At 40.3% G+C, this 22,941-nt stretch overlaps 2 protein-coding genes across 3 annotated transcripts; both read right to left on the reverse strand.

The window, feature by feature from the left end:
* Positions 1-953: 953 nt before the first annotated feature.
* On the reverse strand, positions 954-17,230 carry itih3a.1 (inter-alpha-trypsin inhibitor heavy chain 3a, tandem duplicate 1). 2 transcript variants are annotated; one of them, XM_035389136.1, is made up of 22 exons: positions 17,069-17,229; positions 16,268-16,297; positions 16,085-16,108; positions 15,054-15,214; positions 14,783-14,887; positions 11,870-12,032; positions 11,673-11,783; positions 11,060-11,188; positions 10,194-10,310; positions 9,603-9,771; positions 8,425-8,550; positions 8,046-8,227; positions 7,650-7,835; positions 6,093-6,232; positions 5,705-5,865; positions 5,380-5,409; positions 4,638-4,685; positions 4,204-4,317; positions 3,589-3,790; positions 1,703-1,875; positions 1,438-1,549; positions 954-1,257 (listed from the first exon to the last, which is right to left on the reverse strand). In XM_035389136.1, exons 1-22 carry the CDS (start codon positions 17,183-17,185, stop codon positions 1,119-1,121), a joined length of 2,739 nt encoding a protein of 912 aa, XP_035245027.1. In that variant the 5' UTR covers positions 17,186-17,229; the 3' UTR covers positions 954-1,118. The 2 variants fall into 2 exon arrangements, with proteins under 2 accessions (XP_035245027.1, XP_035245028.1); XM_035389137.1 differs by lacking the exons at positions 954-1,257; positions 1,438-1,549; positions 1,703-1,875 and adding an exon at positions 2,780-3,002 and having other exon boundaries at positions 17,069-17,230.
* Positions 17,231-19,544: 2,314 nt separating this feature from the next.
* LOC118211497 (musculoskeletal embryonic nuclear protein 1-like) lies at positions 19,545-21,267 on the reverse strand. Its single transcript, XM_035388745.1, has 3 exons — positions 21,154-21,267; positions 20,620-20,743; positions 19,545-20,025 (listed from the first exon to the last, which is right to left on the reverse strand). Exons 1-3 carry the CDS (start codon positions 21,160-21,162, stop codon positions 19,916-19,918), a joined length of 243 nt encoding a protein of 80 aa, XP_035244636.1. The 5' UTR covers positions 21,163-21,267; the 3' UTR covers positions 19,545-19,915.
* Between the last annotated feature and the right edge of the window lie 1,674 nt (positions 21,268-22,941).

The raw sequence follows: 22,941 nt of genomic DNA on the forward strand, positions 1-22,941 counted from the left end.
GGCTGGACATTTAAATCAAAATCATAGAGTCAGTGTGCACCCTGCACAATATGCGTATTGATGTCTCAGTTGTCTTTGAAGAGCATCCATGACAACGATTAGTCTATTTCAGTTAAAGGGGGATTATTGGTGCTTAATGTTATTTATTAAAAAGTACAAAAAAGAGGGCAAATATTAAATGTTCTTTTGAATATAAATAATAAAAGACAAATTTATTTAGTATTTATTTTTATTTTATTATCCATTTTTGCTCAAAGTAATAATCCATTCTGAGCGGCCCAAGCGGCCTGTAGTCAGGCAGCCCTTGTGGCATTTGCCCATCTTGCCCAATTATCAGTCTGTCACTGGCTGTGTCCCTGGCAAAGAACTCCTCTCCATGTGAAATTACATCTTTTGCAAAATAACTCCAAACTAATGGCTTATGAGCATTGCTTTCAAACTTATTTTCACATTTGCACTTTTCAGTTGCTTATTCACAACCTGGTACCATCCAGAATACAGTCTTAAATGCGTCCTACCTGGGACAACTCTTGTTTGTCCAGCCTATTGTATATCTGGCTGTGTGAGTGTCAGCACTCTGCTACTGACCCAGGGCATGTAGTCATAGTAACATTGCCACTATAGCAACAAGATGGGATCCAGCCCGGAACTGGCATAAGCAGTTTACACTGAAAGTAAAACAGTTACGTCTAAGCCTCCACGATGAAAGCACATGCGCGCGCACACACACACACACACACACACACACACACACACACACATACCCATTTGCCCCCTTTTGTGGGGTGCTCCAGAATGATTATTTTCTTTCTTGGCTACTTCTGAACTAAAGCACACATACCCAAATTTTCCTTTAAATCAGCCTACCTGATTACTTTAACAACTCAACAATTTTAATTTTGAAATTAGAAAATAACAAGGTATTTATACATATTTATACTAGTGATCAGTTGTTAATTTTGAAATTCTCTTTATTTTTGTGATGGCAAACACAAGTCAGGGAGAGTCCATCATAACATTTATTTGAGATTGTACAGTCAATCTTAGGTTTTCATATTTTGAGGAATTTATCCTTGTCTGTGGAAAAAAATAGATGTATGTTCAGCTCTTGGTGCAGCTTAGCTGGTTTTGAATAATCCAGTAACTATGTAGTCACTGGCTCTGCCGTCGATGAGTCCTGTGCCGTTGTTGTGAATGAACCAGCATGGCACGGGCTCCCCATTCTTCATATCCCAACGGAAGTCTCGCTGCCAGCCCCTGTCACCATAGAGCCACAGAATGCATGTGAATGACAGTGAGACCAAAATGTAGTGTTGTAATGTCTGATTGTGTTTGTTTGCGTGCATGTGTGTGTGTGCGTGGTGTGTGTCTGTGTGCGCGCGTGCGTGTGTGTGCGCACGTATCTGTATCAGATACGTGTGTGTTGTTTTCTGTTACCTGGTAACAGAGAGTTCTGATCCCTTCACCATCATCGTGGCATCTGGTTTGTCTGGTGTGTCTGAATGATGGAGCTCACCAACCTCAAAATGCACGCCTTTATAAAACTGGCCTTTATGTTGGGGGGAAAGTTTCAGAGAACACATAGAGTTATGTGCAATACAATTACTGTACAAGAACACTGAAAAGCAGTTCACAGCGACATAGAGATAGATATACAGGAAGATTAAATAATTTCCCAAGCCAGCCCAGTCCCTGGTCTTACCGAGCAGGCCATGGACACTGGGAGAGAGTAGGTGGCTGTCCAGGGTGTATAAACCCAGGTAATCCCTGTGGTAGGGATGCTTTTTCCACACCTTGTGCAAGATGATGACGAACTTCACAGAGTCCTTAAGGGCAACAGTCAGACTTCGGTCCTTTTTCACCTGCAAGTCAACACTGCAAGATAGAGCACTCTAGTTCAGGTGGGGGTGAGACTGGAAGGGGGGGGGGGGGGGGGCTGGGGTGTTATTTAGTGTTTAGCAATAGCAATAGCCACTGGCAATAATTACAGACAAGTCGATTTGTCCTCTTTGGTTTTGAATTGTAAGCATTTTGTCTACTATTGTGATGGGCTTGGGGTCTAACGTATCTCATTAACACGCATGCACATTTTAAAAAAGTTGGGCATGTGTTTCACATGCAGTGACATACTGCTGACCGCGTTGGTATGGGTCGGAGAACAGCCTCCTATGGCCGGGGTGAGTCTATTTGTTTTCCTGTTGGTAAGTGGAGGCTGCCTTGCCTGTGTTTTAGTTTAGTTTTATTTACATACTCAATACATACAAATCCTTTGTTAGACCATAATCTTTTGGTATGCACTTTATTTTTGCTCATATTTTACAGGTCTAATGGAAGGGTCATACATAACATGACCAAGAGTCTGTGGACACCCCTTCTAATTAATGGGTTTGGCTACTTCAGCCACACTGATTGCTAACAGGTGCATGAAATCAAGCATACAGCCATGCAATCTGCATAGGCAAACATTGGCAGGAGAATGGGTCATACTGAAGAGCTCAGTGACTTTCATCATGGTACTGTCACAGGATGCCACCTTTTCAACAAGTCAGTCAATCAAATTTATGCCCTGCTAGAGCTGCCCACCTATAAGTGCTGTTACTGTGAAGTGGAAACATTGAGGAGCAACAACAGCTCACCCGTGAAGCGGTAGGCCACACAAGCCCACAGAATGGGACCGGCGAGTACTGAACCTTGTAGCGCATAAAAATAATCTGTCCTCGGTTGCAACACTCACTACCGAGTTCCAGACTGCTTCTAGAAGCAACATCAGCACAAGGACTGCTTGTCCAGAGCTTCATGAATTGTGTTTAAATGGCTGAGCAGCTGCACACAAGCCTAAGCTCACCATGCGCAATGCCAAGTGTTGGCTGGAGTGGTGTAAAGCACACCACCATAGGACTCTGGAGCACTGGCAACAGGTTCTCTGGAGTGCTGAATCACGCTTCGCTATCTGGCAGTCTGATGGATGAATCTGGGTTTGGCGAATGCCAGGAGAATGCCACCTGCCCGAATAGTGTGAACAGTAAAGTTAGGTGTTTTGTCTGTTTTGTCCGTAGTTCCACATAAGGAAAATCTTAATGCTTCAACATACAATGACATTCTAGAAAATTGTGTACTTCCAACTTTGTGGCAACAGTTTGGAGAAGGTATGTTTCAGTATGACAATGCCCTCATGCACAAAGTGAGGTCCATAAAGAAATGGTTGGCAGAGTTTAGGGTAGAAGAACTTGACTGGCCTACACAGAGCCCTGACCCTCAACCCCAATGGCATTATTGCCGGACCTCACTAATGCACTTGTGTCTGAATGGAAGCCAGTCTCTGGAGCCGTGTTCCAAAATCTAGTGGACAGCCTTCCCAGAAGAGTGGAGGCTGTTATAGCAGCAAAGACGGGACAAGCTCCACATTAATGTCCATGGTTTTGGAATGAAACATCCAAAAGGTACGTATGGGTGTGATGTTCGGGTGTCCACATACTTTTGGCCATGTAGTGTATAACTGTGCACCAGGGTCACTTGAAGAACAAGGTGCTAGACTAAGAAAGTCTATGCACTGCCTTGGAAGATTGTGAGCTTTTACTTGCTGCTCACCTGGGCCACTTGAGGGATACCGCGTCGGACCAGGAGAGTGAAGTTTGTGTCCCACCCTGTAACACTGTGATACTCTGCGTGGTCACCTCCAGTCGGAGCCCAAGCTTCTGGTGAATGATCCCAAATCGGCCAAAATAAGTATTGATTTTACTCCCAGGGTCCACCTTCTTGTCCCCAATAGTCTGCCCATTGACCACAATTCCTGCAGACGGTTCAGGGGTCAAATGGCACACATCAGGAAGGGGAAGAACAGTTCAAGGCAATGCATTTATGAATTCTGCTCAACCCCACAGAGCTGCGTATGATTAACCCAGCATCACAATTGGCCACACAACCGATATTTACTACATTTACTGTAGCAGGTTTTCATTTCTTCTGAATAAATCAATTATTCAGAATTACAATAGTTGTGAGTACACAGAGCCAATGGAATCAGATGGATTTTTAAAGCTTAGTAAGCAGAAACTGTGAGTGATTTTGGAGTGGAGCTTCAAGACCTACACTTTGCAAAATCATCCCAATGTCCACGCCACATGTGTTCAGTACAGGAATGAAGTAGATTGTATCTCCACATGCACTTCTTTAATATACTATTGGCTGCACTCCAAATCTCACCTGGCAGCGGGTCTCTGACCAGATTGAAGATGGTTCCAGGTGCATCATCAATGTTGAAACACAGAGAGTCTTTCTGGTCTGGCACACTGATGATGAAGTGGGGGTCACCATCCACTGTCAATGAATATCACAGAATCAATGCTCATCAGAGGGAAACATGCTATTTCTGCTCCTATACAGATAATTCCCATGTTGACAGACATGCCCACTTCAACCAAGCTGTCTTATAGGACATGGGTATAAAGCTTAGTTACTGTGTGGTATTTGTGTTTTGCCGTGGATGGTTACATTGGTCAGTTTACTGAACTGTAGAAATTCATGCTAATGTATGCCTCCAAATACTGTACACAATAGCAAAATGTTTGATTATGTGGAATTTGTTTTCAGCTGATCAGTGAAAGGATGAGAACCAGAAAGGAAAATTTGGAACGCACCGCTTGTAACAGGTTGGTGATACGATGTGTGCCAGGATTGGGAGGAATCTGAAATCAGAAATGCATTTTATGTCATCATCACCTTCAGTGACAGGTGGGGTTAAGTGACAATGGGATTTTCTATAAGTTTAGACTGCCCACTTTAGAAGACCACTTATCTGACCATGGAATACACATATATTTTCCAACTGAATATGATATATATAGCATGTGTCACATGCCAGCGTGACACCCGTAGGATGAAGATGCGGCAGTACCGGGAAACACCGTCGGTTTCCGCATGGAGAGAGAGAGCATGCACCCACACGAACGCAAAATCAAATAAAATAACATCTTCACCCTTCCCCCTCACAGGTTCCAGGCAGAAAACAATAAACTAAAACAACAAACTAAAATAATAAAGAAAAAAGAAAGTAAAACCCAGGACTGTTTTTTAGCATGCCGCTGGGTGTGAGCTCCTGGTCTTGGCCCCAAACTGTGGAGAGCAACACACCTGGTTAGTTAACGCAACTCTCTCCACCAGCAGGTGTGACCAAGACCAATCTGCTTCTCTGGCAGATCGTGTGCCACAACATGAAAATGATATTTAATAATTTTGATTAAAATAAAATCTGCTTTAACACATTTTTAATCTTATTAAAATGTTAAACTAGGGCAGGATTAGATGGATGACTGAGAATTTCACTGAGATTCCAGGAAATGTAGGTAAACAAAGGGTGTTTCATAGCTGACCAATACTTACAACCAGTTGAAGATGGAATCCGTCGCTCACCTATAAACGAACATGAAACAAAATGTCAATGCTTTTATCACCAGTGCTTGGGATCACCAGTCAGAGATTCTGCTGTTTATAAAGGCTATCTGTAAGGTTATCTTTAACAAAACCTGCACTTCAATAATTTAAATTACACCATCTGTGCATCTGCATTCTTTATGATTTCTAAATTCTCTCTCAGTAAATCTGGCCCTCAGTGATTTATGATTTACAGCAGATTATTCTGTAGCGCATATGTGAGTAGTACATGCTACAATATTTATCCCACCCCCCTCCCGCCTCCGATTCATACCCTCAGTCAGTTTGTCAGCAATGAGTGTGTCCGCTGGGGCCTCGTCACTCTGTGGTTTTGTGGCCACCATGGAGGTGAGGGGAGTGACAAAGTTGTACTGCAGGGACAGTTCCAGAGCACGGGAAGTGGCATTCGCCTTCTCATATGCCGGGCCACTATCCCTGTTGAGGGTCAAAGACAGAGACAGAGGGTAGTGTGAACAATCCTTCCATATGATGGAGACATTTCTAATCTGTGAGTCAGTGGCTTTAGTTAGACAAGGGTAGAACGTCACAGAATTGAAACTGAAATGTGAAACAGTGGACATGCACGGTTTTGGGGATCAAAGTGGTACTCTTCTCTAACAGCCTAAGTGTCATGTACTGTCACAGAAGGGATTCATACTGACTTCTTGCTTAGCAGCTGTTGGATCGTGAGGTACGCCCAAAGACGCTCTGTGAAATCCCCAAAGATATACTCCTCATCTGGGAACACCACATTCCAGTCCAGGGTGTTGGCTTGACCCTTGTAAGAGAAATCCTCTTCCACCTGGGGACACAGCAAAGTGCATAAATCATTGCAAGGTTTGGGCAGTGATTATAGAGGGGTAGTGGACACAGTGCTGAACAAGGGGCATTTATTTCAGAGCAGTGTTGAACTGGAGGTAAGACCACGCACAGGGGTGGATAGAACTGTGCATAGCAATATAAAAATGTATTCTCATTTTGTATTGCCATAATGTTTTACCCTTTCCTTCATACTGGAATGTCCTATTTTATTTGTTGGCTGTCGTAAAATACTGCAATACGCTCCATCAATTTGGGAGAATGCACACAAGCATGTGTTTTCCATGCTGTTGTCCTCTAGCTGAGCAGTCATAACACAATCCCTTCTCTAGTGGTTGATGCTAGACTTGCTGTGGTGTTCGGTTTAACCAGTGGCATATTGTGCACATCTACTGTGTTATCTCCACTGCACATCAATACCAGTCAACACCAGTATTTTGTAATTAAACAAAAATTGTGCATATTTTATTGACATTATTTAAGATTGTGAAGTACTCTTCAATCTCTACACTCACACTCTAAATATATTCACAGCACAGATCTTCAATGCGCAGATGGTGTAATTTAAATTATTTTGAATTGCAGGTTTTGATAAAGATAACCTTACAGATAGCCTTTATTACAGGTTGAAAGGTGACCCTTGTCTGGTGCCACCTGTCCATCATGGTGACTTTTTGGTTCTCCCTTTCACTTGTCTTTATATATTACCTATGCATCATGGTTATCTGCATAACACAGCCAGTGGCCATGCTGTTGCTCTCCCACAGGGGCCTTATTCATGTGTATGACGGCCAAAACACTGCAGAGTTTCACTAATCTTGGCTCACAAGAAGGTGCCTTAAGCCCTTTGGCGTTTCTGAGAAACACCTTTATCTTTATTTGTTTTTTTTCTTCAGGGGTTGGCACTCTCTCATAAGATTGGTCCTGTAGTGGCGGCTAGTATAGCAGCTAGCAACTCTGTGATTAGGTAAGTTGATGGAGGCAAAAGCGTACATGGGAAAATTGCAGAGGAAACGGTTGCCAGTAATACAGAAATACAGTGAAACCTTTGTGGACCGGGGGGGTGGGGGGATTTCATGGGCTACCATGGACGCAACCTCAGCAACTGCCCTTGTCACCTGTGCCTAGAGGCAGCCCTGCTCAAAATAAAAAAGTACCTGTCGTTTAAAAAAGAAAAAATACACAGAGGGAAAAAATCTCTGCAGCCGAAAGGCCACTTTTGCTGCCATACGGGAGGTAGAGGCTTCAACATATGTTGGTGTCTATCTGAGCATGTGCCAGGCCTGACTCACATGGTTTTTCTTTATTTCCCTTCTTTCACTTCCAATCATTAACAAATTGTTAGCATGGACCATTCTCATACATGTGACAACACACAAAACAGTGTTACTGTATCTCACCCCCTGTGCTGACACCTCCACCAGGAAGTTGTTCAGGTCATTATCAGACAGTCGGCCAGCCACAACAATCTCAGATCCATTGAAGAGCTGCTTGAAGTGATGGTTGGTCAGCGATTCGACAGCATTTTCTGGATAATGCATGTTTACCTCAGAGAGCAAAGGGCTGGCCACCTCAGAGTAGAAACCCTAAAACAGACAAATATGTAAGAGCTATGAATGTATGATCTCACACTCAAGCATGCATGCAAGGCATAATATAGATTATTATCGTAAAAAATACATAAGAGTTGTTGGGAGTATAATTAACTATATAGCAGTGCTGGTACAGCAGAGCCCAGTACATACAAATGTATTACAGCAAAGGTAACAATGTGGGGGTTAATAAGGGGTCAGCACATGCAGTTGCAAGGAAGCATCAGAGTCTTCATAGATCCTTCTGGCCAATCCATTGTTCTGCTTCGCCATCACATCCAAAAAATTGTAATCAACATCATAGCCAAATCCAAGGCAGAACAAAGTCATGCTGTCATTCATCGCATTCTGTGCATTCTCTTGGATCTTGTCAAGCCTGGACTCCCCTGCACACAGACACAAGCAAACAAGCACTTAAACAGACTGTTTTCCCTTAACAATAATGCAACTATGTTATTCTTTTACGTGAGTCACATACTGGCGTTGTTTAGTAATTGCTATTGTCCACTAAACAGTACTTTATTGAGTGTTGTGGCTGTGTTGTCTGACTAATAGTGAAAAAATTAATGACACTTGAGCATACCAACATTAGGCTGCCCATCTGTCAGCAAGATGATCATAGACACACTCCTCTTTGGCAGCTTCTCTTTAGCTGCATCGTCTTGCAGCATTTTAACTGCATCAATCACAGCATCATTGATGTTGGTACCTAAGGGAAGATGAAGTGGGAAAATCACAAGATTTAGATGAAAGCCATGCAGAGAGAAAAAGATACACAGAAAGACACACCATCCAAAGCAAAACAGAGAAATACATTGAAATTAAAAGCAATATAACTGTAAAAACATATGCTCCTACAATCTCTTGGTGACCCCATCATGAAATGCATGGAGCTCATGAGGAACACATAGGGAAATGGTACATTAAGGTTCAGTATAATACCTTAAGTGGTAGGACTTGTAAACTATCCAGATTTTTTATAAGGAAAACTTCCTGTTTAATAGAAACAAGAAAAAGCCCCTGCTAGATTTACATATTAAGTACCAAAATAGTGAAACGAAATAGAACATTTTGTTTTATTTAGGGTGGTCTGGTAGCTTGATTTATATTAGTGTAACAAAACACAAATTGAGTGTTCAAATTATTATTTTTTTACTTTAATAATGCAGTACCCTCTGGTCAGGTTCAAGCAAATGCCTCCTACAGCAAGATAATTATCCCAAACATATTGCTAAAGCAACAAAGGAGTTTTTCAAAGACAAAAACTGGATAATTCTGGACTGGCTAAAAACATACATTTCATAGGCTGAAGAGAAAACTTAAGGCAACTAGCCCCTGAAACAAGAAGGAGCTGAAGACTGCTGCATACAGGCCTGGCTGAGCATCAACAAAGAAGATACTCAGCACCTGGTGATGTCTATGGGTGACCGACTTCAAGCAGTCATTGCATGCAATAGATATGCAACAGTACTGAACATGACTACTTTCATTTACATAACAGTAATATGTGCCAAACATTATGGTGTCAAGTCGAGATTAATATGTATAAAATGTGCTGTACTTTCTACAGAATGAATTCAAAATGTTTAAAAATACACTTTAGTAAAAGCTGAAAATCTGCACTTTAACATGTGATTACAAAACAAAAATTGTGGAGTACAGAGCCAAATCCAGAAAAAATATGTCTTTGCCCCAAACATTATGGAGAGAGCTGTACATGCTTATAATAATGCTATTGCTAAAAGATTGATTCTCACTCACCTCCAGTGTCAGTGATTTTCCTGACAAAGACCTTAGCCTCTTCAACATTCTCTTTAGTGGCCTTGTCCAGGGATGGTTTCATTCTTTGGATTGAGGACTCGAATAGGATTATACCAAAGTGGTCATCTTCATTGAGGTCGTCCAGGATAGTCAGCAGGGCCTCACGGGTCTGAGGGAGTGACATCATAATTACAGAGGCACCCCCGTAACACCTGACACGCATTAACACCTAACATGCAAGTCTAAGCAAGTCTGAGTCCAAGGTGTAAAAAAGATTGTAAATGCAAACATTATTTATCGTGGTGCAAAAGCACAGTGAATATTGTATTCTTAATAGCTCTCCATTTTGGATGTGACCCAGACTATTTTAAGATGGCTTGTGTTCAGCCAGAGTAGAAGAAAGCTGCCCTTGATCCCTCTGTTCTGGAAAGCGCTTGCTCTGTGTTTGAAAGATGCTGTATAAATACAATGTATTCTTCTTCTTCTTCGTCTTATTCTTCTTATTATAATATCACCTGTGCCCAACAAAACACTTTGTAACAGAAATCAAGGAATGTCATCGCAACATTACACACATATACACTGACTCACCTGTTTAATTTTGGTCCCATACATTGATCCGCTGGTGTCTATCACAAAAACTACATTCTTTGGCACATGGGGCAAATCCGGGGGGGCAAAAAAATGCACAAAGTACCCATTTACTATCTGGGAGAGAAACAAAGAATTTGTTGGTTATGATTCATTTTGCAAATCAAACCAGGTTTGCCTAAGCATTTTGTGGATGTAGCAGAAGGCATTTCTTCAGTAAATCAACCAAAATACCAACACACAATACCAACGATAAACATATTGACCCATTGTGCGGGGTTACAACTTACAAGCATTGTCATAGCTCATATCTAAAAGAGATTCTAAGAGTATAAGAAAAACATCTGAAGTATCAGCTGACTCGCTATTATTTTGCCAAACTCAAAATGGATATCACCGGAAGTGTCCGGGATTCATTTGAGTATTACAATTCTCCATGCTTTAAATTCCATTGTTAATAATAATTTCTCATCCACCTTTTTTCAAAAAATAATTAATACACCTTTCGGCAAGGACATCAAATGTATGTAAAAGTCAGTCCTGTTGTGCTGAGCAGACTCCATTATTAATTTTATAAAATGGTTTGGTGTTGCTCAATTCATCATTGATGTTATTCACAAGGATTGTGCTGTGTTTATTTTAGATCTCCCACTCAATTTTGTGTGTTCTTGCCCTCTTTTGATTTTTCAGGTTGTGTGTGTGCATGTGCATACGTTCATACTTTAAATATTTAAATAACTAAAAAATAAACAAAGTTATTTAGCAACTTGAAAAAAGTCAATCTAAAAAACAAAAACAAAAAACAACCTACCCAAAGAAAACATTGTATAACTTGGAAAATCTGTAATGAAGCATGAGTTACTGACCTGAATATCACCAATGCCTTCCCCTCGATTTGTGTCATACTTGATGATGAAGTCCCCATTAATTAGGGTCCCATCACAGTCAGGACATGTCCTCTGCTGCTCCAGTGTTGGTGAGAAGGAGATATGTGCCTGGGTTGGGGGGGGGGGGGGGGGGGTTAGAGAAAGAGTAGGTTTGAACATCCCAAGAATATCCCTAGAATATCCCTAGATTTGAAATAGACTTGATCTTACGTGAAATCTCACGCAGAAATTGATATTTAAAAAACATGAAACTAACATTCTTATAAATATGCAACCTCTAGATGATGGGTACAAACTTTTCCTTGTGGCCATTTAGCTGTACTGCAGGCTCAACAGCAAGCTCCCAACTCATATGGAGATGTGTAGGCTATTAGACCACCCATGCCTCAGGTTTATTTTTGGCTTAAGCAATGTGAGGTGCAATGCTGTGAGCCATTTACTAGGATAGAGCCGTACATGTAGATTTGGGGGTGAGACAGGGAGAAATGTCACCCCCAATATTTTCATGGGAATTGATATTATTACTGTGGTTATTGTTAACCCCCCGCCTTAAATGTATACAATTGCTCTCCGATTTCAGTATGACAGTTACCTTTTTTTCAGTGACAGTTTTTTCCACAAGTGGGAGTAACTCATTACTGATGAAAGTACCGTAGGCATCCAGAAAAGCAATTCCTTGTGGTTCATAAATGTCAACTACAATCTGTTGATGAAAGACAGAAACATAGTATTCTCATAGTATGCACATTTTAAAATGTATTACTATGTCTTTTGCATGGTCTTACCAACCTCAAAATTTTGGATCAGCTGTTTGGGTTTCACTCGTGTCATGAACTCATAATTGCCGCCAGTGCGTTTCAATAGTTCTTCATGGGTCAGTGTGAAGGTAACTTCACTATGGGCTGCGATGTTCACAGACACAGAGAATTTCTCCATCTTTCTGCCGGATGCCCTTGAAACACACAAACATAGCCTATGAGTAACACGCTGTGCGACAACTCTGGGAGTGTAAGACCCATTAATATCACCAGACGCTAGGTATCTTCCCTTGTGATGCCCTGCCAGGTGTGTACTGTAGCCATTGTCAGTTTAAGTTTGTTTTGAGAGATTTTTACCTACAGTGTTGTCTCAAGCAAGTGAAATGTGTGTTCAATTAGATGCAGGTCAGGTGATTGAATTAGCCAATTCAAGAATGTTCCACATTTTGGCACTGAAAAACTTGGTTGTTTTAGCAGAGCCTTTGGGATCATTGTCCTGCTGCAAGGTGACATACCCTCCAAAATTTTGAGCCATTTGGCTGGATCTGAGTGCATAAGATGCTTCACTTCCAAATTCATCCTACTGCTGCTGTCAGAAGTAATATAATCAGTGGAGACAAGTCAGCCAATTCCAGTGGCAGCCATACATATCCAAGCCATAATACAACCTCCACTATGTTTCCAAGATGGGGGGTTCCTTCAGTTCTCCACACTTATTTCCTCTTTTCATCACTTTGGTACAGGTTAATACTCATCTGATCTGTCCATACCAGAATTCTCTGAGGTTAAGCTAGTGTAGTCTTCTCTTTATGCTAGTCTTTAACACATTTACACCTAAATCCTGGAGAGTGTTCTTCATAATTTAAAAGGGGTCTTTCTTCACAATTGAAAGTATTCTTTGGTCATCCACTACAGTGGTCTTCCATGGTCTACCAGTTTGTTTGCTATTGCTGAACTTACCAGTGCATTCCTGCTTCTTAATTTATCACAGTTGATTTTGACGCACCCAATGTTTTGCTATGTCTGATCAGTTTAGCCAGATTTTTCAGTTTCATGATGGCCTGCTTTACTGGCATTGACACTTCTTTGTGTAATGTATTGTCCTGATTCCAGTACTAGAATATTATTCATTAGTCTGGGCTCCTCCTATTGTCTGTTTTAAAAGCACGTTCACTGCTTGATATGTTTGTCTGGTGATCCAGTAAATGAGTCCGCATCATCATACCGTTGGTCTCCATCTCAGTGATTTAGTATTGGTTAAATAAAACCACCAAGATATCCCACTTTAATCCTCACGTTGGCAGACAATGGCACAAGACTCCAAATTAAAATGTCATACCGATAATATAACCTATAAAACTTAACAAAATATAACCTTTTGTTAGCTTTCTTATGCATGAACCAATATTGCTACTAAGAATGGGCACGAGTACTCAAGCATTTGAATACTAGAAAGATAAGGACTGCTCTAGCATTATACGGTACTCAGGAAAAAAAAATACCTGAAAATAAATTCATGTGAATTAAAATGTTTAGTTTCATTCTTTATTTTTACATGGCAGCTTTAGCAGTTTTCTGTTTTATGGGTAATGATGTTAGTTTCAGAAATCCTTAGAGCATAAGTCCATAAAATCACTATCGAAAGTCCACCCAGCTACTTGAGCACGGAAGACCATCCAAATGCCTATCCCTAATCACTATGTACACAAATAGAATTTCAAATATGATAAGTGCCGTTTTCCTTAAATGCAACTTCTTACCTTACAAACAGTGGAAAAGTATCTCTATTAGACATTCCAGAACCAGATAAATCACCTCCTTGTCACCTTTCACCCTGTTGTGCCCAGGAGCCTTGTGAAATTCTTTGACGCTATGAGCTACACTAGTAGGAGGAAACTCCTGGCAGCTTTTTACCACACTGGACAGGTCTAAGGTGAGAGGTCATATCAACTGTTACTGTAGAGCATTCCCTGCTCACAGATGCATGTGTGTATTTGTGTCTCTGTGTGAAACTGTTGGTGAAAAAAATTAGTTTCTACACAAAATATCCATTCCAGGTTTTTCTAACAAGAGGATCTCCTTGAGTGTCTCAACCTCACTGTCCAGCTCCTGGATTGACATTTTGGAATCGGGGGTACGTATGGTTCTTCCAACAGAGATCACAAGGTGGCTGATGTTCTTTCTATGCCACTGTTTTCCCTGTCCTAGCCCTAATACTGGCTGCCACTGGACCCGGCTCACAGCACCATTTAGTAACACTGATCCAGGTTCACCTTTTCCTTTTTAACAAAGGCATTCAGACCATTTCTGTCCAAAAATGTAAAACATTTTTTGGACATTTACACCATGTTCTCAAAATGCAGTGTGCATTAAAATGCCTGGAGCAGACCAGTAACAAATGGCATTCTATAAATGTTGTAATCATTATTCCCACTACCCCACTTTGTGGATCATAAGGTTCACACTAAGCCCTGCTATAGCTGTGCACTCCAGAGGAAGGGCACTGCCATATTGAAATGGCAGCTTCTTACAAAACGCCTTGATGTACTGACACACTGCTGTAGAACCACATTACGTCATAGAGGAGCCTTGCAAATTTACCCAGATGACTAACATTTTGTCATCCTGTGACACCTACACATTAACACAGCCCAGTTCATATGCTCACTTCACTAGTAGGCACTGCTCTAACTGCACAATATGCATTGATTATAACAACAGACAACACACAGTTTTGTATATTTATTAGCATGCCTTTTACCAATTGTGCATAACCAACAAATTATCTGTGATGGGATGGGGGTTAGTATTAGCTAATATTATTTTTTTTCTGCTATTTTGATAAAATTGCTTTACTGAATTGCTACTGAATTTATACAATTAAATTGTGAAATAATGTGTAGTTTTAATTTGACCTGATTAAAAGTCAAGTGGGTTCCCTTACTTGACCAGTCCCGCAGTCTGCCCTTTAGAGACTGCAGCCTGATATTCCTTTTTGGCCTTCTGTTTCTCTTTCACCTCACCGACATACAGCTTTCCATCAATCTCCCTGAAATACACACACATACACACATACACACACATAAACACAGACATAAACACACAAAATGTCAGCAGAGAGTTCAATAAAGATTGTCTGTCTAATTTCACGTACTGCTCCCTCCCTTGCACTGTTTGCATTATAAAGGCGTATAGGTTAACAAAAAGTCACTGACATGCTGAAGTTTGTGATGAAGGCAGTCTTAGGAAGCTCCACACCAAAGAAAACTTCTTGGGATGAGTTAGCTGTGTTGATAACAGTGGAGGTCATGACAGTTAGGGCAAAGCGAAATGCCACCTTGGAGACCACTTTCACACTGCGCACCTCCACTTTCCCCTTCATATAGAGAGGGAGAGTGTATGAGAGAGAGAGAGAAAGAGAGAGAGGGGGGGGGGGAAGGAGGGAGGGAGAGAGATTGTAGAAGAATTGATTGAAAAACAAATCTTTCTTTCTCAAAAGATCTGTCTCATGCTATAATGCATTCATTGGTGTTTGTATGCCCCAATATGACATATCAGAGAGAGAGAGACTGAAGAAGCAGACTGAAATAACTGTTAATTATAAGTACACATTAGTTAAGTTAAAACAATATTTTCATTATTTTTATGGTTATTTTTTGTTATGGTTGTAGAACATCTGCCTCAAAAACCAAAAGATAAAATTGGAATCTTGTACTGAAATAAAGTATGTTTTTCTTTTGTTAATAGGAAAACCACTGCACAATCAAATGTCTTGTCTGTATTAGGTTATGGGGACAGGTTGCCCCTTGCACTTTCAAACCTCTTGATCAGTGTATCACAGTGCATTTGCTTTTTATCACAGGAGATATATTTCTCACTCATCATTGTCTTTTGTATGAAAAAGTAGGATGTTGCTCTTTAACAAAGAGAAAGGAACTGCATTCCATTTTGTATATCCATAAGGCTCTACTTCCACACTATCTCTCATCTTTAGTTACTTTTAAATCCAATAACTATGGTACCAGGTCTCAGGACTTTTTTAACCTTAGATAGACCACATGTAAACACTGAGTTGGAAAAATAAGTTTTCAGTACTTTGCCCCTCATGGATGGAATTAATTGAAAAAACTATCAATTTGAATGAGTTGTTCCCTTACAAAATTTGAGAGTATAAAATTGAATAAATACAATAAAATAAAATACAGTTGAAGACATGAACATATAGAAGAAGCTTCATAATACTTACCTCTTCACTGACAGGGCTTCGCTTCTGCAGAAAAACAGTAAAGAGAATCACTATTATACATTCACTTCCTATGGCTGGTCATATTTGACCAGAAACTCTACAGACGTACAAGAAACAACATTATTGAAACTGATGTAACCTTAACAGTACACTGGTTTTCGGAGCTAATCCAGAGGACAGTACCTTCAGATGCCTGGTCTCGCTCTGAGCATCCTGGAAGTAAGGGCAGAGCACTGTTTTAAATCTTTTAATTTACAAATATTTAAACATTTCCAGCCCCAGCCCCTCCATAAATACTGGTAAATACTGTCACATTTGGGCAGAAAACTTAAAGACAGCTCAAAATAATTATTTCCCATAGAAAAGACAGATTTGGAAAGGAGACACCACTTGGCCTGTTCCAATATGGTATTACACTACAGCTCACAATTAATTATTAATTCTTACTGTGTGACAAATGATAATACCCATATGATTATGTTTTAATAACTGATTATTACAGCCAATGCTGCTGTATGACAGTAAGGAATGGAACCCACTTACTAACCAAGATAACAATATAACTGACAACCTGCATCCAGGCATACTTATGGTGTATAAGAAAATACACCAAGCCACACATTGTGGACGCAGTTAGGCAAATGAAACCTCCCTGTTATCCCAAGGTAAGACTATTATACATTCTTTGTGTATCCAAACAAATTCAGAACAAAAGCTACTCATGTCACTGAAAGAACCCCCTCTATCAGCTGAACCGTGAAACTCAACAACTAGCTAACTACAAATAATCGTTGCAACAGTTCGACAAATATTTACAAAACAAATAGATATTGCACTCAAAATTCAACTGAATGGAAGCTGAAGCAAGAGAGAAAAATGAAAGGAAAGACAAATGAGTGCTTATGAAGGTAAATGTACCTCTACATCACAGCAGCAGTAATTAAAGTAAAGAACTGGATTTAGTGAACAGAGTTGATGACTTACAGAGTCGAAATTGATCGGGGTTTCCCCGGAATGCAGGGTTTCCCGGGAAATGAGAAGTGCCCCATGGGTAACGGCGACGATACACACGCAGAGCAGCGCAATCCTCAGTTCCAACATGATGAAGTTTGAGAACAGCACTGACCAATTCCAGCAGAACGCCTTATGAAACTTTCTGTGCTTGTATAGAGTGGGCGGTGGGGTGGGGTGGGGCGCGTGGGAAGAATCAACAGGACTATGAGCCTCAGACCGGAGCAATGACCAGCAGACCTGGCCCAAGTCTAACTGATAGCACTAAGCCAGGTCACAGAGTATGTATATATATATATATATATATATATATAAATATAATTTTTGGGACAGGGATTTTTTTTTACTTTTGCATGCACAGTTAAATGCTAAAGTATTTGGACAGTGACATAATTTTTATTTATTTTTGTACTCCGGCACATTGAATGTGAAATGGAACAATGAATAAGAGGTTACAGTATAGTCAGCTTTAATTTGAGTATGGTATTTACATCCATATTGGTTGATCCATATCGGAATTACAGCCCTTTTATACATAGTCCCCCCATTTTGGGCAGAAGAAATTGGACAGTTGGAAGTTCAGCTGTTACTTGGCCAGCTGTGTGCCTTTCATTAATTAGTTCATGCATATAAAGGCTAACAAAGGGTTAGGGGTAAGATTCAGATTCAGATTCTCAACCAGTCTGTCATAAAGAGAACATAGCAAGAAGATTAATAGGCTGTGTGTTCCCTGTTTTTGTCTTCATTGACATGGCTAACCAAAATGATATTATGGGTCTTCGACCACCCCACGTTACAAAATAAGGAACTGTTGTCACTAAATCATTGGCATGGTAAAATAATGTATAGAGGTAGAACTATGAGTTTTAATATTTTAGATGGTGTATTGTGTGACCAGACTGATTGAAAATTTCACCGTAAAAAAACCCCCAAATGAATGCAAATAAACACACTGGCCTGAATGTGACTTAAGGGGTTAAGGGGGCAATTACTTTTTCACATGGAGTGACTCTGGGTGTTTGATAGCTGCTTTCATCACATTTTGTCTAAAGATCTGAAACCATTCTGAGTGACAAGTATGCAAAAATAGAGGAAATCACTAAGGGGCAAATACTTTTTCAAAGCATGCAATGATGTATATGCTAGTTCAGACACAGTCGACTGAGGAGAAAATAGAAGAAGTGTTCTCTAGGACCAATGCAGATTCAAGCACCTCCTCCCATTTGCTGCTGTGCCATGACTGAATCTATTATGCGTGTCCTACCCACCATGCACTAAAAAGGGAAATGACACCAGCTTCTTTTCCTTGTTGTTTTTGTCTCTCTGCTGTGAAAGTAGCAGAATGCATTAATTTAAATTGAAATATCTTAATTATTAGACTGGCATAGAAAGAATTTGTAAAACATAAACACAATTTGACATTGTATTATATTATTATTATTATGATGATGATGATGATGATGATGATGATTATTACATAAATCACTTAAATCCCCTCCCCCACCCCCACCCCCACATACATTCACACACCTCCCATCAGCATAGCACAAATATCAGCAGTGTGAGCAAGGACAGGATGCCGTCTCGTCAGTACTGATGTCACAGATTCCAAAGGGTTACACCCTCGTCTTAAGAAGTGAAGCAAATATACTGAATGACATAATGTTTTGAGCACACTCCCCACTGTTTGTCTGCTACAGATTCAGCTCTTTGTGTTTCCAATAAGTAATGTTCACAGGGCAGTACTCTTCTGTTAGTTATACTACCATGATTCTGGACTGAAGAGTTAATTCTCACAAGGATACTGGATTCAAGTGAAAGAAACCCATTCTTTACCCACTACTACATGCATTAAGTATCACTTTTACTTTTTATTACTTTCCTGTTTCTTTTTCTGAAATCTGTAGTTTCTGCAAATGGACAATGTCATATTCTTGTATGTGCATAGCTAATGAATGTGAGGTAAATAAGTAAAGTGAAATGATATGCTTGTTTTCACTTTTGGCAAGTATTGCTATAAGTTCTGGGTTAAGAAAAAAATATTTATGGTTATTGCAAATGGGTAATTACAGATTTAGAAATAATCATTTGGTTTTTTTCTGTCTCAGTTCTATCTTTATTTTATCTTGAGTCAGTGGTTTGTTTCTGTTGTACTCTGAGTTAATATAAACTAGAAGAAAAATCTTTTGCCCTTTTGCTCCACAATGTTCTCTGACCTCATGTGTCAAGTAAATATTCGAGATAGCTAACACTTTGTTTTCACCAGAGTTTCAGCAAACCAACTACAGAAGACTCAACCCTCATACTTCACGAATGGAGCCAAATTACTGTTGTCAGGAGTTTGCATTTATGCAGTGCATTGGTGTAAGTGTGACAGTGAAATCTTCACAGTGTGATCCTCGACTCCTCTGGTGTGGTAGTGTGTGGTAGAATATAAAACTCAAGAACATAAGAAAAGTTATTTTAATATATGTCAAAATATTTGCCATATATTTACAATTGATATAAATTAGTGCTGGTTTCATATGTACATATACTGTAATGTACACAGTTCATGTACTTTATATTCTAAAGCATATGCACAGAACTTAAATTACATATAAAAATAACTGGCATATGGAGATCAGACATATACATATGTGTGCAGATGGCATATTGGTGCACACAAACACCAATAAACACATAGCATGAGACAGATCTTTCGAGAAAGTTCTTCTTTCAATCCTTCTGCAAATTCTCTCTCTCTCTCTCGCTCTCTCTCAGTCTCTCTCTCTCAAACTCCATGGACAGCAGAGTGAGGGATGTGTGTACTGCACAGCGCTACTTCCCAAAGACGCTGCCCGACGGCTTGCTGCCAGGCTGCTGGAGAGCTGTTTCTCCCCCAGACCGCACGTTGCTGAAGACAGAGGGCGCCACCTTCCCCATGCGCTCTGGGGATGACAGGTAAATCACAGTAAGTGAGGACCTCAGACAAAAAGCGCACAAGATGGCATGTCCTGGCACTGCTTCAATGTGGGTGCCATACTCTTTACTGTTTAGCAAGATAAACATTCTGCATGATGCAGTCAGCAAGGCACAGTACATGAACATTCTTAAAAATATCAAAAAATCAAAAGAAAAAAAAAACCTTTAAAAATTCCTAAACAGCAGTAAGTGAGATTAGCAGATTCTAGTAAGCCTGCCAAACAGATATTTGCACAAACTGAGAGGTATGTACAATCTACCAGTGATCTTGAGTCTCCTCAATAGCTGATTCAAAACGTAATACAGTGTCTTGCTTGTTTGCTTTGCTGGGGTCTTTTCTGAGTGACCAGTGTTCTCTATGTTGGGAACGAGGCCACGTGGATACTGGCCTAAAATCAGACTACCACACCCCCAGCAACACCCTGTACGCAACAGTCTATACAAGGAATGGAAACTTGTACTCAGCTCAGTATATGTGCTCAGTCTGACAAAAATTGTCCTCTTGCCTTGCCTCCTTGTTTCTCACAGAAGGTATTAAAGCCTTTGCTTGGCAAACTCACCACACTCCACCATCACTTCGTAGGTCTTGCTCTTCACCTCGCCCTTCAGGCCCAGCTTGCTCCTGGCCCCTTTCAGGTCCTCCTCCTTCATCACTGGCCTCTTCTTCTTCTTCACCTCACCAGGCTGGAGGGAGGAGAACAGAGGGGAAAATGTAACCCAAGGCAACTTCCTTTCAGATCCATGACAGTCATGCTAACTTCTTACTGAACCTATTTGCTAACAGAATCATTGGCAGACCAGAAATGAATTTCCTACTCAATCGCATGTCAAGTTCTGATGTTTCGACACAGCTGGTGTTCTCTTTCTCAGAACAGCACTTGCATTCTAAGTGCTTATAACCACCACCAGAGAACCGCACTGTGTCCCTGGCAAAGAAGTCATCTCCATGTGAAATTATAGCTTTTGCAGAATAATTCCAAATGAATGGAGGCTTTTGAGCATTGCTCACAAACGTTTCACATTAGCACTTTGCAATTGCTCTTTCACAACCTTGTACCATCCAAAATACAGAGTCTGCCTAAAATATGTCCTACCTGGGACATGGTGTACGCAGGCAAGTTGAGTCAAGGGAAAACAAGCTCCTGACAGAGTGGTCGTCTCCTCAATTTCTCTCTGTCCAACCTATTATATATCTGGCTGTGTGAGAGTCAGCAATGACTCAGAAACTATGTCAGTGGGCTCTCTCCCTCTCTGTGTGTCAGTCTGTTGTCAGGGTGTATTATTAGGTATGAGATAACAGCTGATATAGCTGGGACAGTTTCTTCTAATTCGTCAAGCTCCAGAGGAACAGCTGAAGGAGACATAAACAACAACACCCACCCCCTTCCTCTGTGTTCACATGTGTGTGATGACTGTTTCCACACTGCCCCACATGTCCTCAGCCATCAAACATCCTTACCACTTCATTTTATGCATTTCCGGGATTAGGGATAAAGGGTGTGGGACCTAAATGGAGATACTGAAACTTCAAGTGTGGACAGTCTTATTAGTTACCTGAAAACCATTCTGTAAATTTTATTTTTATAATAAAAATAAGTTGCTTTTAGCACAATTTTTTAAAGCATTGTATCAACCTTTATTCTTCCATGACCTTTGGTTCCATATACAAAATATTCAGCAAAGTACCAATAATTATTAATTACCCATAATTACCCACAACACCATGTCTCCTTGCTGGTGTACATCAGATATTCCCAAGTACTACTCACACCAGGGTTTGAACTGAGAATTAAACTTTTTAAGAGAATTCATTTAATTCATGCTGTGTCTAATACTCACACTGAAGAGCTAATATAACCAAAAGGTGTCATATTGTCATGTTACTAAAATTCTTTTTGTGATACACTATAACTTTTTTAGCTCATCTTAAATGGCAAAAATATGTGGCTCATTGGCATATAAAGTCAGATGGCATGATGAGCCAGTCTGTGTGAATGCAATATGGTTAAGGGGGGAGGGGGGGGGGGCTGCAGATAATAATAACTCAGTGAGTCAGTCTGTGTCTATGAGACTATATGTGTGTGTGTGTGTGTGTGTGTGAGAGAGAGAGAGAGAGAGAGAGAGATAACTCAGTGAGTCAGTCTGTGTCTATGAGACTATGTGTGTGTGTGTGAGAGAGAGAGAGAGAGAGAGAGAGAGAGAGAGAGAGAGAGAGGATAATAATAGCTGTTCCTTTTCAGAATTGGTGCAGAGGGTTTCCTTCACCATGCAAACTGAATAGATTCCCTCATATAATCCTTGTCTAATTCAATAAGCAGTTCCCAAGAGCTAACTCCCTGTGCCACTTATTGGCCATTTTATTCACTTTCACTCACAAAAACACCGTCACTCCATTTTGTTCCCCTGCACGCATGTACACCAAGGGAATAACTTCACGAATACTATGGCACTTTCTTTCTCCCAGAATTTGGCAATAGGCTATTGAGGCACTCAAACCTAATAAACAAAAATAAAATAAAATGAATGAATAAATAAATAAAGAAATAAATACATTTGAAAAAATAGGGAAATTCTTCAGTACTGAAGAAATAAATTTATTAGGCTTAAACTGCACAAAACCGTACTATATAAGTAGCCACAGGAGCAAAAAAAAGGCCATCTGCATCCATACATGTGCTGACGCCACAACGCATTTCAATACCGTATTCTCTTCCTCAGGCAGCCACCTTTTCAGTTTATAGGCTATCGGCAAAATGTGTAGGCCTGTACAAATAAGACCGTAGGCTACGTTAAGGTTGACAGTTACCATCCACCCAAATGTCCCAGAAAGTACTTAAAATGGACAAAATTGTAAAATGGAAAAAAAGGAGAAAGCCACGAAA

This window comes from Anguilla anguilla, chromosome 13 (genome assembly GCF_013347855.1).
Source record: "Anguilla anguilla isolate fAngAng1 chromosome 13, fAngAng1.pri, whole genome shotgun sequence".
Classification (NCBI taxonomy): domain Eukaryota; kingdom Metazoa; phylum Chordata; class Actinopteri; order Anguilliformes; family Anguillidae; genus Anguilla; species Anguilla anguilla.

Coding starts and splice junctions, on each gene's coding strand:
- itih3a.1 (XM_035389136.1), bottom strand. CDS start 17,185: ATGTTGGAACTGAGGATTGCGCTGCTCTGCGTGTGTATCGTCGCCGTT. Junction 10,311..11,059: donor AAGGCATTGGTGATATTCAG/GTCAGTAACTCA, acceptor TTTCTCTCCCAG/ATAGTAAATGGGTACTTTGT. Junction 1,258..1,437: donor TCAGAACTCTCTGTTACCAG/GTAACAGAAAAC, acceptor CTATGGTGACAG/GGGCTGGCAGCGAGACTTCC.
- LOC118211497 (XM_035388745.1), bottom strand. Junction 20,026..20,619: donor CGAAGTGATGGTGGAGTGTG/GTGAGTTTGCCA, acceptor TGTCATCCCCAG/AGCGCATGGGGAAGGTGGCG.